The sequence below is a fragment of the Mobula birostris genome, chromosome 13 (genome assembly GCF_030028105.1).
Source record: "Mobula birostris isolate sMobBir1 chromosome 13, sMobBir1.hap1, whole genome shotgun sequence".
Classification (NCBI taxonomy): domain Eukaryota; kingdom Metazoa; phylum Chordata; class Chondrichthyes; order Myliobatiformes; family Myliobatidae; genus Mobula; species Mobula birostris.
This window is the reverse complement of record NC_092382.1, coordinates 71,123,148-71,141,322: the sequence shown is the minus strand read 5'-3', so window position 1 is coordinate 71,141,322 and position 18,175 is coordinate 71,123,148. Positions and strand designations below refer to the sequence as shown.

At 40.4% G+C, this 18,175-nt stretch overlaps 1 protein-coding gene across 1 annotated transcript; it reads right to left on the bottom strand.

Moving 5' to 3' along the window:
* Positions 1-65: 65 nt before the first annotated feature.
* Positions 66-8,621, bottom strand: LOC140207677 (scavenger receptor cysteine-rich type 1 protein M130-like). Its single transcript, XM_072276238.1, has 8 exons — positions 8,550-8,621; positions 8,396-8,470; positions 6,644-6,955; positions 6,478-6,513; positions 4,869-4,985; positions 3,940-4,047; positions 1,799-1,909; positions 66-902 (listed from the first exon to the last, which is right to left on the bottom strand). Exons 2-8 carry the CDS (start codon positions 8,460-8,462, stop codon positions 889-891), a joined length of 765 nt encoding a protein of 254 aa, XP_072132339.1. The 5' UTR covers positions 8,463-8,470; positions 8,550-8,621; the 3' UTR covers positions 66-888.
* Between the last annotated feature and the right edge of the window lie 9,554 nt (positions 8,622-18,175).

The window sequence follows — 18,175 nt, the reverse complement described above, 5'->3', positions numbered from 1 at the left end:
CGGGTGAGCAGAATGCACTGCCAGCAAAGGTGGAAGATGCTGATTTAATAGGTTCTTTCAAGAGAGATGAGTAGATGAAGCTTGGAAAATGGAGAACCATGCGGCAGGAAAATTCTCAGCAGTTTCTACAGCAGTTTATATGATCGATACAACACTCTGGGCCAAAGACCCTATAATGTGCCGTAGATTTCCGTGTTTCTCTGTTTTTATCAATACGTCCGTTAGAGGGAATAGAAAATCTGCATATTCATCTTTCTGGATAGGAGGACATGACGTTATCAGGTGTAATACATTTTATTTGATGTAAAATCAATACTGTCAGTAGTAGTAGAAGTTGTGCACTTGTTTATAAATTTGACCTGACAAATACTTCGAAGTTATTTCTTGTTGTATAAAAGGGATTGCAATTAAATGCCAACACCGATAAGAATATTGTTTTCGTGAATATATTAAGGTGTCTAGATTTTAAGTAGCAAAGTAATCGCACTGAAAGTAGCAATCACTTTAAAATGGATTACAAGCATCGTCAAATTATGCTACCTCAATATAAATGTACAATTTAATTCAAAACAATCATATGGAATTCTTCCAGCATTTATTATATTAGTTCCATAGTCTGTCGCTAATATTTGAGCACCGCACCCTTTATTGTGTATATATTGAACAATTCTACAACCGCGTACTTTACAGACAATAACATATAGAAAGTGCAAGCAAAAGAGGGCACATTTAGTTTTTTTTTTGGTCTTCAACGGGCTGATGTGAAGTATGGGAATGAACCGTCGACGATTCGAGCTGCAAGTGATTTGGAAATCCTGGTGTGCTGTCGGTCATTTCATCATTGTCGTCAGTCGAAGAGAAAACATGGAAAGCCAGATGCAAGCGAATCTACGACCGGGACTCTGTTCGAGCGAAAATGAGCGGCATCAAATTGAATAGAAAAACACAGTTTCATCAAACAAAGTAACTTTTGGGACAATGTTCAATGTGGAGTCAAAACAAACAATTTCTTTGGAACAGCCATTGTTGGCGACAGATTGTCTGCAATATTTCTGGCTTACACAACCAGTCCGCTTCGACTTTTAAAAAAGTAGTATATTAAAAGAACATGTGGAGTGTGCAATGTCACATAGTTCGCTTTAACCTTGGAAATCATGTTCTGCACGCATAAAAACAGAGCTTCTCATAGGCCACTGACGGAAACTTGATGTATTTTTGGAAACAGAGTGTTAAACAGACACAAAAATACATCAGAAAATACAAGGCAACCAATGAATATATACTTCTGGTTACTGTGGATAGGCTAGAATAAAGGAAAGAACACGTCTTGTTCGTTCTGAACAATATCGGCAATTCAGGGTAGCAGAATATCAACACAACCACTGTCCGTCACTTTCACACTGTCTAAGGAATAAATTATGTCACTCACAACATCATTGCGATCGTCAGGAACCAGATCATGGAGCGATCATATATAAAACTTTATTTCCGACGAATGCCCCTGTACAGCAAATTACTTGGGATGATGAACTATTTTCTCATACTCCGAACATGCTCATTTATTTCATTTTTAAAGGACTATAATTCAAAGTGATTTAAAAGGAGGAAATCAATGATTTATTAAATTGAATGCTGACTACAGACTTCATTAACACTCTTCCTGTAACGCAAGATCCTCACAAAACCACGAGATTGTTCAATCACATCAATACGCACATAGTAGGACAATTTTCTTTGCTGTTTATGATTACAGACAGATTGAACCAAAGTAGAGCAAAATGAAAATAAGTGTACTGACCATGAATATTGGAAAACAACCCTTCAGGGTCTTGTGGATCATGACATGCACTATATAGATAGTCGTTGGTGTAATATTCGGCTTCATTAATGGAAGGAATGGATCCAGTAACTAAAATTCAATGAAAGAGATCATCAAGGTATTTGTTTGGTGCTTTTCTTGTTTTTGTAATGAACACATCATTCAATCATCGCGTCAATGACTGTATCATCTTTACCTTAAATGGCATAATCGTTGAATACCGTTCAATAGAAAGTGAAAAGGAAGATGCGTGTTCCGCCTTCAATTGCTAATGAAACAATCGATATGTGTTTATGGAATCGATTTTATTGCTAACTCGTGTGTGTATTGCTCTTGTTAACGCTTTCATTGACGGATGAAGGTGACTAAGACAAGCCTGCTGGAGGAGAATGAGGAAATATGTAGATAGAAAGACAGATAGATTGATAAAGTAATACAATGCAAAGGTATTTATCTCGGCCTTCCTTTAAGTGGGGACAGTTAATGTTATCGGTTACAGTTCAGTCGATATATTAAGCAAAAATAAAATCAGCTGAAGTGACTAAAGTCGTCATCCAATTAGCAGAACATTTTTATAGGGAAAAATAGTTCAAGTTCCTAGTTAAGTGTCTTCGTACAAGAATGTGAGTAGGTACGTCCTTGGAAAGTTTGGTAGAGTGAGCCATAGTTCGTGGTGGGTAAAGTATTGGAGAGGATAGTCAGCGACATAATTTACCTGCTTAAACCACACTCAGAATATCACGCTCAGTTCTGGTCAGCTCATTTTAGAAAGGTATGAATCCTCAGAGATAGTGTAGAAGAGATTGAACACAATGATTCCCGAACTAGGGGCAACAATTTATAATTATAGATTGTTCGAGCTGGACCTTTCCTCCTTAGAGGCCTTTCCCAGATCGGAAGTGGCTAATATGAGGAAGCTACCTTTAACCTGATTCGAAGAAAGAACGCAGTGTTGTCAGTGGTAATTTTGCTAGATAGATAGGGGTGAAAGCGTGGAACGCCCTTTCGCGCTGGTATTGGAGATAGATATATTAGGGCCATTTAAGAAACTTTTATGTGGCCACATGTGGTCCATTGCTTTATGTGGAAGCAACTAAAGAATGTGTAGGAAGGGAGAGCAAAATTGATCGCATGTAAGTTAACAGGTCGGCACAACACCGTGAGCATAAGGAACCGTACTGTGTCATATTGCTCGATGTTCAATGTTCTCCGTTCTGCATTCTACTGGCGAACAGAGTAAAGTTTAGAATTCGGAATTGCTGAGAAAAGTGCGAGTTATTTCAGGAAAGAAGAAAGGGAATGCCTCTAATACTCTGAAATATTGGAGACTATATCAGCAGATGCTGGCAGAGCATGCTTCAGATTTCTATTATCCATTGAGCTTCCGTACGTTGATCGTGAGTAATATCATACCACTCCAGACTCCACACTCAGACAGCTGATACCTGGTTCTCAGCATCCTTCATAATTCATATCTATTGTGCCGTCGAACAATCTATATGGCTTTTCATCATCTACTTACCGCATCTACTTATGTCCTCGAAGCTTCTGACTTAATTTCTCACGTGCCATAAGGTTTCCTTTCCCCTCATCCGGTCTCGCCTATCACCTGCCAACCTGTACTCCTTCCCCATGCTCCATCTCCTTATTTTGGCTTCTGTAACTCCTTTACAGAGCTAATAAAGTGTTTTGGTTCGAAACGTTGACAGTTCATTCTCCACCATAGGTGCACCTTGATCTGCTGAGTTCCAGTAGAACATTGTGTGCTTTGCTCAAGATTTTCATCATCCGCAGAATCTCTTGTGTTTATTGTATAACTTCACACTATTATTTTTGTTACAATTTCATTTCAGAAGTTCCTATACAGCCGCGTGTGTGTGTGTGTGTGTGTGTGTGTGTGTGTGTGTGTGTATGTGTGTGTATGTGTGTGTGTGTGTGTGTGTATGTGTGTGTGTGTGTGTGTGTGTGTATGTGTGTGTGTGTATGTGTGTGTGTGTGTATGTGTGTGTGTGTGTGTGTGTGTGTGTGGTTTATTATTATTGCTTGATTTTGTTACCAATATTGGATGAATTGAGACGGTATCAATTTGTACATAGCGGATTCCGTGTCATACTACACACCTGAACCTTGCATCTCAGTAAATTTCTTGAATGGTGGAATATTCTCAATTTCCTCGTAAATTGCTTGGTAAAAGTCAACAGGTGATCCATAGCCACTCATTAGTGCATCTAATAAAGAGAGAGTGGGGATGAACATCAGCATAAACGAATTTGTACATGAACATTATGCTTAAACTAAAATTAATTAAAATGATCTTAGTCAAGGTGAAGAGTTAGTGAACGTGATCGTTGAATCAACCGATGTGTGGATGATGCCTCTGGCCAATCAACCGAATAAGTTTGGCATCAGAAAGATGAAAAGAAGGGTACGGAATAATGAGCATATTTCCGATTATTGTTTAATAGTGAATACACATCACATTTGAATCGATGACAAGTTTAATATTATGATTAGATAGATGCGAATGCCATCATTAATGGTAGTGGATGAAGACAGGATGGAAATTTAGAGGTCACTCCAGAACATGACAGAGAAAGCCTGGCTGTGTTGAAGAAATATAACAGCATCGTGAATATGGAATGATGAAATGATAAGATGATGAAGAATGGGGAAAATGCCTCCTCTTACTTCGATTGGGAGAACCGAATCAGAATATTCGAGGATACAAAGCAGATTCTTGAAATTTATACTTCCAGGTGTTCAGAGCATGGATGTATTACAGTGAGATACACAGTAAGGTAGCCACTTAACAAATCAGATTTAACCATTTTCCATTACCACATAATGAAAATTTATCATAACTCCACGATCACTAAGGGCCAGTGAAAACCACCATTACAAATGTCCCACGGAAGGCAAATAAATTCCCAACAAAAGCAATGAAAACATATTTAAGTTTAGTCATGTTTGCACAAAGATCATGTTTTGGGAAACCCCAAAAAAACTGAAAACGTCACAATAAAACGTCGATGTGAAGATTGGCCCTCACCACTGATTGCTGACCGTCTCCTTGCTATCGTCACCAGTATCAATAACTCAATGATGAATACAGATCCAAGGGTTATGCAGACAGTGACCATGATGGATGGGGTCCAGTTTCCAAAATCTTAAAACGAAAAGTAAAAACATGTATTTCGATAAACACGAAACAAACACTATACATCCAATGCGACGAAATTTTGAGCGATCTTTAATGAACTTAATCATACATTCAGTTATCACGATTTTTAAAAGTTATATCCCTATGTATTTCATGACAGAAAGAGCGGAGCGGAGACACAAAGACTATTTCACAATAAAGCCTGATATGTCAAAAGTATTTCCAAGCACAGTAAACCTTCTCTCCTCCACCTGGTATCAGATCAGGATAAACACCCCAAGTAACGTCGTGTTCAAATTCCATTTCCCCGCACATTGCTGGATTGAAACAGCAAGAAGGAAGGTGAGTTTAATTATAAGAAAACATTTCCAGGAAAAAAAAAATATTTCATCGTACTTATCCTTGCATTTCTTGTTAACCGCCTCTAATCAGCACAGAGAGATTTAGCTGGTAATGGTGCACGGTTAAGTGTACACTCAATGAATTCAGAAAATATTGGAAAGCTGCCGATTAGTATCACTGACACTCTGTTTGTAACCAGCAGCTGCGGAATTATTTTCTTTCCAGTTATGCACTTATACGCCAGGCCCACATAGCGAGATTGGTCTTTATGAAGGCAGAGCAATACTGAGGAAATGGGATCTTATACCCTTACTATTTCTTCCTGCACGGGTGCATGCAGGGTCCAAAAATAAGACTGAGCACTTGCACTGTTACAAATCGTCACCAAATCTCGAATACTATTTCGGGTCCGACATATTATTCAACTCTATTGCCGTTGAGCACACATTATATGCAGCGCCTTCGCAGGATAACTAAATAATCATCAGACCATGCTCGCTTCTCACTGATGCGATGTACCGGAGCCTTGGGTCCTCACAACTGGGCTCAGAAATAATTATTACCTCTCAACCACCATGCTCCTGATAGGGTGCATAACTTCAATTATTCCAGTGGTAAACTGATTCCACAACCTATAATTTCTTTCAAGGGTTACATAACTCTTGTTCTCAGCATTAATTTTTACTGATCAACTTGTTGACATTTTTTTCTGATTTTGCATTTGCGTACTTAGTTGCTTTTTGCTATTTGTTATTTTTCCGCGCTTGTTTCTGAGTAGTTCTTTAAAGATTCTGTTGCGTTTCTATACATGTACAGTGAATGCCGTAAGAAAATGAATCTCAAGGCAGTATATGACGATATATGGATATTTGGTAACAAATTTCCTTTGAACTTTAATATTTAGTATCTGCAAACACCAAAACTTTCTCAAGAGTATTGGACGAGCAACTAGTTGATTCACAGAAAATGTCTGACCGGGAGTGGAGATCATGTTTTTAACAATTCTGCATATTCCTGCTTAAAATATTTGAGAAGACGATCAGGATCCCATACAGTTTCTAAAGTATCCATTGTGAACTCAGCAATTAGGAAATACGAATAATCAATTCTTGATATCTGCAGCATAGATGCGAAATGTAAGCGTCAAAATCCATACCTGAATTGTTGCGTTCAGTAGGAGTCAGTCCGGAACCTGTGTACATATTGCAAAGAAGTTTCAGAATACGCATCTCTATTGGTGTTTATATTGGATATTTCTCATTCCGAAATTAACAAATCATTTGGAGGGAAATTGGAAATGTCAGTCAAAGCATAGAGCATACCAGAACAAAGAACGATGACATCTTCTTTGTGATCACAGTCATGTTGACCAAATGATGAGGAACGACAGCTGGACAGAAAAGATTCACTTCCCGTGCATTTGACTTCATCAAGCCAGACAGGACCGGCTGCCTGGGTCATTTTAACATCTTCTGGAGCCCAGAGAGCAAGGCCACACCTTAACTGTCTGCAGACGACATTGGCATCAGCCAGATCCCAAGAGTCGTCACACACCGTGCCCCAGCTGTCATTAAACCAGACCTCAAGCTTTCCGGAGCAGTTGTGATTGCCGTTAACAAGACGCAATGGAACATCTAGGTATGAAACAATAAAATTGAGATTTATTTAATAATTAGTCTGGGAATCAGAAGTTCGTCAGAGAGAAAATAGAACTAATTATAGAACGCAAGGGCAGGCACCTCGGCCCACCATTTCTTTATACAACACTGCCAAATTATACCACCTCTCTTCTGCCTCACATAATCGATATCGCTCAAATACTTACACTTGCCTACTCCAGCTGAAAGCCTTTTAATCACGATAACTGTAAATATTTCTATTATCACTCCTCAAAACCTGCTCCAAGCAATATCATTCTCAATTTACCAATAAAGGTTTTCCTCTACCACTTCATTTAATCCGTCATCTGTCACCTTAAATACGTCCATTAATATTTGATTTTTTTTTACAATGGTTCAGACTCTCTACCTGGCCTGTCTCACCTAATGATACGTATCTATTAGGACTCATTTTAGGTGCAGAATGAGTCCCAAGTGTTTCCATTCCTTCTTATCCAGGCAGACTCTGAGTAAATCTCTTTTATAAACCCCACATGCTTCTTGAAATGCGACGAATGGAAATATAAATGATATAAAAGCATTGCTTTTCATACCCACAAATAGTTTATGAAGTCCATTCATTGTTGAACGAACAGGCAACATATCTTATTCTTATCACTAGTGTCCGATTAATGAAGGCATTACGTCACAGACCTTGCTCTTCAACTCATACTTCATCATGAAATGCTGAAAGACATGATGAAGGACAAAACCAATTTCACTGTTAGCCAGTTTGTTTTTTGTCTTCAGTTCATACCGGCGAAACAAAAAACACTCGAATACAGCTCATGCACATCTTTCAACTCCAACCATAAATTGTGGGCGTTATATATACGTCGTCCTATGTTCTCTCTAGTTAACCACTTGTGTTATTTTGGTTAAGTAATACAGAATGCCTTGCTCTCTCATTTTCTCATATTTCCAACGAAATAGATATCTTTTATCTATTGATCGTAGCCTTTATTCATCTTTCTATATTGCCCAATAACCCGACCGTCTTTATGTATCCTGCGGTTTAGATATATTTACTTCATTTGTTTTATCCAAATCAACAATGTCTCTCGCCTTTGACTATCTCCATACTTTCCCTCGTTCACTTCCCTCCTTCCAAGGTAATACCGATTCCCAAGTCCGTCCAGCTGGTCAGAAGACAATTCCTGCATATCATTTATAATCTTGCCTGATAACAAATGTTCCCGATGAATTCCAATTAACTCCCTCTATCTTCTGTCTGGACATGGAATTCGTCACAATTCACTCCCCTTTGGCAGTGCTCAACAGAGTCGTGGGAAACCAGGATTCTGGTCAATGCGCGCCCAATTTCGTAGAGGGCAAGAGGAACGAAATTTATTTTTCTGATAGCGGCATTAATACAAGGTTTTCTGATTTCAGCAAAGAAGTTTTCGAATTCGTCACCTTTTAAAGGGAAAGAGGAGAATGCGTTTTCTTGCAAGCAGCCTCTTTCAGTGATTCCTTCCGTCATATTGGTTTCTGTTGACAAAATAAATATTTTGACGAATTTATACATAAATATGTAAAACGTAAATAGATATAAGACTGTCTTATTTACCTTCGCAAGCAACTCCTGCATCCTCAGTATGGTCACACTGGTGTTTTCCCCACGGTTGCGACTGACACTGCCAAAGTGTCGATTCGTGTGAAGTACATTCAATCTCATCCAACCATATAGGTCCACGTCCCTTTCCAAATTGATATGAGCCAGGATAAATAGAATTCATTGGTCCACATTTCATTTGTTTGCAAATCACTTCTGCAGACTTGCCATAAAGGTTCGTGGAACAGACTGTTCCCCAGGTCCTGTTGTACCACACTTCAATTCGTCCTTTGCATCGACTACCTCCGTCCTGCAGGCGCAACTTTTTGTGCTCTGATAAGGATGCATTTGAAGACAAAAGTTGTCGCAAAATTAGCATACAATGGGAAACGCGTTTTTTTCTACTTCTGCAACAGAAATTAGCCGTGTGTGTGTGTGTGTGTAGAACAAAGATAAAAAAATAAAATGAGCACATTCAGTAGGAAGTTATTGATTAGCAAAATTAAACGAACCCAGGAAGCACGGAGTGATATATTGTGCTGAATTACTGAAAGGAGGGTATGGGTTAGTGACGGAAAATTGAGGAATAGAAGATCGAGCGTCTGATACTGGAATCTTATCGGATTCACCAACAATTGAGAATGGTAAATATTTGAATTCATTTAAGGAAGAAGTATGAAGAGCAGGGAGAATCTGTCCATCCTCTGTCCTTAACGAAAAGTATGAATTGAGACATTGGAAATATGTTGACCGACAGAAACCGCCACTTGCTCTTCAGGGCAAAAAAAAACGTGGTTAAGTGTTTTGACTGTCCCTCAGTACCTCATTCTTAAGACCGCACCTACTAAATCCAGACTAGTAACAGACTGTGATGAAATAAAGGCGAAATTACAATATTATTTTCATTTATTCTATCCCCCGATTCGATAAGAGTGTTTAAAACTGATTTTAGGATTTATTTGTGTATATATATAATATATATTCCAGGCATTATCTTCGGAGATTCTAATGTAATCACCTACACTATTTAATCGCATGCAAATCACCTTGTTTTGAATTCGGAAAAGCTGACCTCACATTAGCTTCTGGCTTTTTGCCACTTCATTTAGCCACAGCTACTCTGATTGTGTTATCTGTCTTTTATTCCTTTCTGCGGCAATACAACTCAATAGAATATTCGTCTTCTCTGGACACACTACAGCCTTCTAGTCTCGGTATCAAATTTCTACCGTTGGCTCTTTTAGTTGATTTTGTTTACAGATATTATTTTACTCCTGACTTTTTTCCCAATTAATTCAGTAAGTGAGAAGGAGAGGTAAAGAAACATGGGGAAAAAGAAACAATGGGAATTGAAAAACAATGCTATGTTTTTGAATCTTTTTTTTTTGGGATTTTATTATACGGAATTTACATCGATCCGATTTGATAAATTGTATTATTCTGTCTCTCCTGATTTGGACTGCTATGTTATTTCTAGTCACTAGATGGCCCTGCTTACTCGCATGTTCACAGCAACTTACTACTGCTTTGCTAAGTAATTGAATTTCATCATGAGATCGGGTATTTAAGAATCGCTTGCATATTTTAGTCTGAAACACTTTGCTACGGGTCGAAGGAATTTGGATCAATATTTGAATCTATCTTTTGTAAGAACGCCTAGCAGTATTTTTTTTTTCACAGCTCCTCGAGTAGTGTAACGAGTTGGTGAACAGTCAGTCAACCATCAAACTACACCGATACATAGACTGGAGATTATTTATTTGCCTCGCTTGAGTAAAGAAAACGGGGAAGCACTTGAGCGACGGCAGAAGAATTATCAGACAGAATCAATACTGAAATCAGGATGATTAATGTTATGACATTAGTAATGGGAAATATAAACATTCCAGATACATAGGGAATAAGTTTATTGCTTCTGCGTACGTGTGCTCCACGCATTATCAACATTTAGACAGTTCATTCTGGCCCAATCGTCTCCTGTCCAGTTTTACATTATTTATTACATCTCCGTAGTCATGGCGTGCTGCACAGACAAAGAAAAGTAAATTTAAAGAAAATTGAAATGTTCTTTACCAGAGCATGTCAATGTCACAGCTTCTTTTTGACTGCAGTCATGTTCGGCCCATGGTGCTGATGGACATTCCCAGAGAAATGTTTCGTTACCCGAGCATCTCACATCATCTAACCAAACTGGGGGAGCGCGTCTTCCGCAGTAACCGTGAGTTTTATACTCCAAAGCATATCCACAACCCAGTTGTCTGCAGACCACGTTGGCGTCGACCAGATCCCAGGAGTCGTCACAAACCATGCCCCAAGATCCACGGTAATAAACCTCTAGCTGACCAGCACATGGATCTTCACTTCCGGAGAGTCGTAACTGCAAGTGGCCTATCGAACAGTAATATGGAAAGTAAATCAATACATTGGAAAGTAGAAACATCACCGGCTTCTCGTTTCTAAAGATGATTCTGAGATTATTATTATTGCTCTTAAAAAGAGCTGTGCCATGATGTAACAATTATTCCAGAATTTGAAAATGTTTGAAATCCAAGTATAAAATGTAAAAGTTTGGATGAATACAACATATGAAGAAACGCAGAGTTGCTTCTATCATTAAGGAGGGAACTCAGAGTCTGGTAGTTGGACGTTTTCCCACATCTGCTGCTATTCCATTTTCCTGCCTTTCGCACAAACGAGGAAACTAGTTAGCCTGATCTCAGTGTTTGGAAATATATTGGGATCTATTATCAATGAGAATGCAGAAGACAAACACATGTCTGACAAATGTACTTGCCTGACAAATCTGTTGGAATTATTTGAAGAAATAATAAGTAGGATCGACAGAGGAGAAGCGGTTGATTTTGCGGTACTTGGATCTTCAAACGGCCATCGTCAACCTGCCGCACATGTGGCTGCTTACCGAGTTAGAGCCCGTGGTATTAAAGGAAATATTCTAGGATGGACAGAGCAGTCGCTGATTGGCTGCAGGCAAAGATCGGGAATAAAGGGAACCTTTTCCCATTGGCCGCCGGTGACACGTGGTGTTTTTAGTGGTCTGTGATTGGACCAATTCCTTTCACGTTATGTGTCAATGATTTGGATGATTGTGTTGATGACTTTGTTCAGAGGTTTGCAGACAATATGAAGGAAGCTGGAGGGACAGTTAGATTTGTGGAGGTGATACGATACAGAAATACAAATATAGATTAGGAGAGTGGACAAAAATGACAGATGCAATACAGTTCTGGGTAGTGTATGGTCATGCACTTTGGTAGAAAAAAAAGAAAGGTTTGACTGTTTCCTAACTGGAGAGAAAATACAAAAAGAAAAGAAGCGCAGAAGGGCTTGGGAGCCCCTGTGCAGGATTCTCCAGACGACAGTTTACTGGTGTGAGCCGGTGGATAACAAGACAAGTGTAATGGATGTAATTTTGGGACTATGTGAAGCACCTCACAAGTAGTAATCAGTGAAATTTTTGGCCCCTTATCTTAGATTGGATCTGCTGAACAAGGAGGGCGTCAAAGGAGGTTCACTAGAATGTCTTTTCATAAGAAGACCGTTTGACGGCTCTGGGTTGTGTTCACCAAAATTCAGAATAAATACCATGCCGAATCTTCGAAACTAGATTAGATTAGATTAGTTTCAATTTTATTGTCATTGTGCCGAGTACAGATACAAAGCCAATGAAATGCATTCAGCATTTCACCTGAAATGCAAAGAATAGCGTTATTTACAAAATAACTGCGGGAACGGAGGCTCCTGTAGCGCCTACCGGTTGGGAGGAGAGCGATAAGTCCATGGTCGGGGTGAGATGCATCCTTGATAATGTTTTTCGCCCTGCCCAAGCAGCGTTCATTGTAGATGTTCTCAACAGTGAGCAATTGCGTGCCGATAATCCGCTGGGCAGTTTTGACCACACGCTAGAACGCTTTGCGGTCCGATACACAAATCTTCCAAGAAACTCTGGACTCCGCTGTGCTTTCGCTATAATTGCAGTTCTGTGTTGAGTCTAGGACAGGTCGTCAGGTAATTGAAATTGCTGACCTTCTCCTCATCTGATGCGCCGTTGAGGCCTGACCCATGGACCGGTGGTTTCCTCCACCTGAACTCAATACCTCCTCTTTGTCATGCTGACTTTGAGAAAGTGGTTGGTGCTGTGACACCGCTCCTCAGGATGTTTAATATCCCTTCAAAATGCTATTGTGTCATCAAATTTGTCAGTGGTGTCGTCAGCAAATCTGAGTATGGCAGAGGTGCTGTACTTTGTCATACAGTGTAACGCGAAGGAAACACGGAGCTGCGCTCGCAACCATTTGGAGAACCTGTGCTGATGGAGATTTTGGAGTAGATGTTTTTGCCATTGGGAACAAATTGACCGGGTCTGCAGTCCAGGATACAATTGTATAAGTAGTTATTGAGGTACAGACTTCGAGTTTTTGATCAGTTTTAAGGGGATGGTGGCATTTTATGCTGATCTGCAGTGAAGAAACAACCCTGCAATGTGTGTATCTTTGCTGTCCAGATGATCCTGGATAGTATGAAGAGCCAGTGAGATGACCTCTTTAGTGGACCTATTGCTCCGGTAGGAAAATTTGGGCCGGACAAGTCTCCTCTGAGGCAGAAGTTGATATGTCCCATTAGCAAATTCTTAAAACACTTCCTCATTGTTGCTGCCATTGTAACTGACAGATAGTTATTCAGGCAGATCATCAGGTTCTCCTAGGAAACCAGTATGTGAAGTATACTTGAAGTTGGTGGCCACATCAGACTGCCGAAGCAAGATGCGAAAGAGCACGATAGGCAGTTGATCAGCTCAGTTCTGAACTGGTTGGCCAGCCATCCCTTCTGGGCCGTATGCTTTTGGTGAGTTTACCCTCATGAACGCTAATTGCATGTCAGCCTCACAGTCTTGAATCATAGAATTATCGGGGGCTCCGGGAATACTTGATGGCTCGTCCATGTTTTGACAGTCAAAGCGGGCATAAAGTGGATTGAACCCATCTGGAAGCGAAGCTTTTTCCACTACGTCGCTTGATTTTACACTGTGCAAACCCGTCCAAAATGGTCGAGTTTGCTTCATGGATTTCAGCAAGGCATTTAAAAAAGTACACGATGAAAGGTTTAATGGGAAAATAAGCAGACAGGGGATCCAAGGGGACATTGCTTTGTGGATTCAGTGACCAGCGGGGTGCCTCAGGGATCTGTTGGACCCCTACTCTTCGTGAATCTTATAAATGCTGTGAATGAGGAAGTGGAGGGATGGGTTAGTAATATTGCTGATTACACAAAGGTTGGGAGTGTTGTGGATAGTGTGGGGGGTTGTCAGAGGTTACAGCGGTACATTGATAGGATGTAAAACTGGGCTGAGAAGTGGCAGATAGAGTTCAACTTAGATAGATGTAAGATGGTTCATTTTGTTAGGTAGTTCGAATACAATAGCAGAATAAAGTATTAATGGTAAGACTATCGGCAGGGCCGAGTATCAGAGGGATCTTGGGGTCCGAGTCCATTAGACAATCAGGGTGCTGGGCAGTTTGACTCTGTGGTTAAGTAAGATTACGGTGCATTGGCCTTCATAAATCGTAAGACTGAGTTTGGGAGCCGACAGGTAATGTCGTGGCTATATAGGAACCTGGTCAGACCCCTCTTGAAGTACTGTGCTCAGTTCTGGTCGCCTCACTACAGGAAACATGTGAAAAGCATAGAAAGGGTGCAGAGGAGACTTACAAGGATGTTGCCTGGGCTAGTTACAGAGGAGATGACATGGGTAAATTGTGTGTTTTTTTTTTTTTTTTTAACCCAGAGAGTGGTGAGTGTTTGGAATCGGCTGCCGGCGACGCTGGTGGAGACGAAAATGATAGGGCCTTTTAAGAGACTCCTGGACAGGTGCATGGAGCTCAGGAAAATAGAGGGCTATAGGTAACTCAAGGTAATTTCTAGGGTAAGGACATTTTCGGCACTGCTTTGTGGGTCGAAGCAGCTGTTATTATGCTGTAGCTTTTCTATGTTTCTATGTTTCTATGGTTCATGCTTAGTGTGGAAATCCCCTTCTCCTTTTACATTTCTTCCTGCATAAAGTACCACGGCCACCTGTAACTTTCTTGTTCACCGGTCTTGTATGCCTCTTATTGCGAATCTCATGTTTCATCTAATTTTTCGTTTTGCGAAAGATTCTGAGTGATTCTGTACGTCCACACTCGTCTATAATTAATTATATGAAGTATGTGAGAACCTCGGTGTTTTCATTCAGATGCATAGATATGTTCTTCAACTCTGCTCAGTCCTCCGAAGAGAAGCATCCGATACCCGTCGTTTTTGCCTTCCCCGACGTCCCCTTTGCTGTCCAAATATATAGAGATTGTCTGCTCGTCTGCAGGTACGAGAAGGGCGACCAAGAAATCAGATTTACCGAAATCCGGTCTGGTCATGCAACGACAGTTTTCCTCAGTTATACATCCGAATATATAAATTACACGAACGACAAATTAAGAATTGCGCAGATGGATCGGAGGAATGTTCTGGCGGCGATGACAGCAGATGAGAAAAGGCTGAAATTTCAGGGCAGGACAGCCAGGATAGATATGTCGCACAAAGGAAGAAATACTCAATTGGCAGGAGTAGGCAACTGTGTCTGGCAAAAAGCAGTTATGGACTGCATAAAAGCCAAGGAAATGGTATATGAAGTAGAAAAATTGAGTCGGAAATTGGATGATTGGGAATTCTTAAATTCCAACAAAACGCACCCAAAAAAGCTTGAAATATGAGCGCAGACTAGCCAATAATATGAAAAAATGGATACCGTGTTTTTTTTTTCAGTTGTATGAAGAGGGAAAGGGAGCTGAACCCTCGTATTAGACCACGGGAAAATGACACTGATGAGGTGGGAATTTGAGATAAAAATTGGCAGATGAGCTTAATATGTACTTTGTATCTGGGGTGCACTGTGAAGGCAGCAGCTGTGAGCTAGTAACCTGTGAATATCAGTTCGCAGGAGAGAGTGTTATTTCAAAGAAAAAATGCTTGGCAAACTCAAACGTCTGAAGTCACCTGGACCAAATGGACTAAATCCCGGAATTCGGAGACTGGTTGCAGAAGAGATAACAGATCCTTTGGTCCTGTCCTTTCAAGATTCACTTCATCTTATATATATACATATACATATATATATATATATATATATATATATCAATAATTTAGACGATGGAATTAAATGCAGCATCTCCAAGTTTGTGGATGACACGAAGCTGGGCGGCAGTGTTAGCTGTGAGGAGGATGCTAAGAGGATGCAGGGTGACTTGGATAGGTTAGGTGAGTGGGCAAATTCATGGCAGATGCAATTTAATGTGGATAAATGTGAGGTTATCCACTTTGGTGGCAAGAACAGGAAAACAGATTATTATCTGAATGGTGGCCGATTAGGAAAAGGGGAGGTGCAATGAGACCTGGGTGTATTGTACACCAGTCATTGAAAGTGGGCATGCAGGTACAACAGGCGGTGAAAAAGGCGAATGGTACACTGGCATTTATAGCGAGAGGATTCGAGTACAGGAACAGGGAGGTACTACTGGAGTTGTACAAGGCCTTGGTGAGACCACACCTGGAGTATTGTGTGCAGTTTTGGTCCCCTAATCTGAGGAAAGACAATCTTGCCATAGAGGGAGTACAAAGAAGGTTCACCAGATTGATTCCTGGGACGGCAGGACTTTCATATGATGAAAGACTGGATGAACTAGGTTTATACTCGTTGGAATTTAGAAGACTGAGGGGGGATCTTATTGAAACGTATAAAATTCTAAGGGATTGGACAGGCTAGATGCAGGAAGATTGTTCCCGATATTGGGGAAGTCCAGAACGAGTGGTCACAGTTTGAGGATAAAGGGGAAGCCTTTTAGGACGGAGATGAGGAAAAACTTCTTCACACAGAGAGTGGTGAATCTCTTGAATTCTCTAAAACAGGAAACAGTTGAGGCCAGTTCATTGGCTATATTTAAGAGCGAGTTAGATATGGTCCCTGTCACTAAAGGGATCGGAGGTATGAAGAGAAAGCATTTCTGAGTTGGATGATCAGCCATGATCATACTGAATGGCGGTGCCGACTAGAAGGGCCGAATGGCCTACTCCTGCACCTATTTTCTCTCTAAAGTATCTACCTTGGTATGGTCCTGGAGGACGGGAAGTATCACTCTGAGAAGGGAGTAAGGCAAAGGAAAGAGAATTATAGTCCAGTTTACCGATCGTCAGTGGTTTGGAACGTGTTGGATTCTATTATAAATGATGTTGTTCCCAGAAAATCTACAGAATATAACAGACAATTAATCTTGAATTAATATCACAAAATCGATCTCTCTCCAACACTCCTGGTGACTAGACTTACTGATGCAGAGAAAAAAAATATTACATGAAAAATGGTATTAGTGCACGGACGAAAACATCACCAAACTATTTAATTAAAAGATGTAGCGAAAAATATTAGAAGTAAAATATAATTATTTCCGTCCTATTTGAACATTTATTTGAGTCCTTATCCCTAATGGTTCCGATCAGAAATAATGCCAGGCGTCAGTTCCATCGCCTCGTTTTACACTTCTTCGCAAATTTCCTCTCTCAAATTCCCCCTCCAGAATCCCTTCCTTGTGCAACTAAATGCTCAATTTCCTCTTTTTAAAGCACAGAACGAAGAAAACAGTTGTGCCTGCAATGTAACCTTCTCTATAAACTGCCTATAAATGCCCTAACACATAGCACTCTATTTTTCTAAACTTAATGTACCTATCTAAGAGTCTCTTAAAAGACCCTATTTTATCCATCACCGGCAGTGCATTTCATGCACCCATCACCCTCTGTAAAAAACTACCCCTTCCACCCCCTCTGTATCTACTTCCAAAGAACCTTAAAACAATACCCGGTTGTAGTACCATTTAACTCCGAACAAATGACCCAAAATATATTTCCTTTAATCTTTGTATACACCTCTATCAGGTCACCTCTCATCCCCCGTCACTCCAAGAAGAAAAAGCCGGGTTCACGCAACCTATTCTCACAGGGCACAGTCTCCAATCCAGGCAAAACCCTCGTAAATCTCCTCTGCACTCTGTCGATAGTTTCCGCATTTTCTCTGCAGTGTGGTGACCAGAACTTAACAGAGCAGACCAAGCGGGGTCTGGCCAAGCTGTAACAGTACCCCGCGGCTCTTGATTGTGCCATCGCTTTAACTTAAGTCATCATATTTTCAGACCTGAATGGAAGTCTGATTTTGAAAATGATAAACTAGGAGACTAGCAATAATACGGAGGGAATAAGCAAGGGGCGGGGGGGAGGGGGTAGCACAGAGAGAGAGAGAGAGAGAGAGAGAGAGAGAGAGAGAGAGAGAGAGAGAAGAGAGAGAGAGAGAGAGAGAGAGAGAGAAGGCAGGTAGAACTCCCAGTATTTAATTGTAATCAATAGCAAAATTGTCGAACTGCCAGGACGATCCCTTTCAGTATATATCCTAAATTATGAATGAATCGTTGAAAGCCTATGCAGTAAATTTGTAGTTCCAGCGAAGTAGAATAAATGCTGAATTTCTATGCGAATTTTGCACATTTTGCCCAGGTAAATGCGTTTTTATTCATCGTGTTCAGTTTTCTATGCACCTTCCCAAC

Excerpts from the sequence above, each read along its gene's own strand:
- LOC140207677 (XM_072276238.1), bottom strand. The coding sequence starts at position 8,462 with ATGACGGAAGGAATCACTGAAAGAGGCTGCTTGCAAGAAAACGCATTC. Across the intron at positions 6,514-6,643 it reads TGTCATCGTTCTTTGTTCTG|GTTCCGGACTGACTCCTACT; the intron begins GTATGCTCTATG and ends ATATGTACACAG. Across the intron at positions 1,910-3,939 it reads TACTGAGATGCAAGGTTCAG|TTACTGGATCCATTCCTTCC; the intron begins GTGTGTAGTATG and ends ATTGAATTTTAG.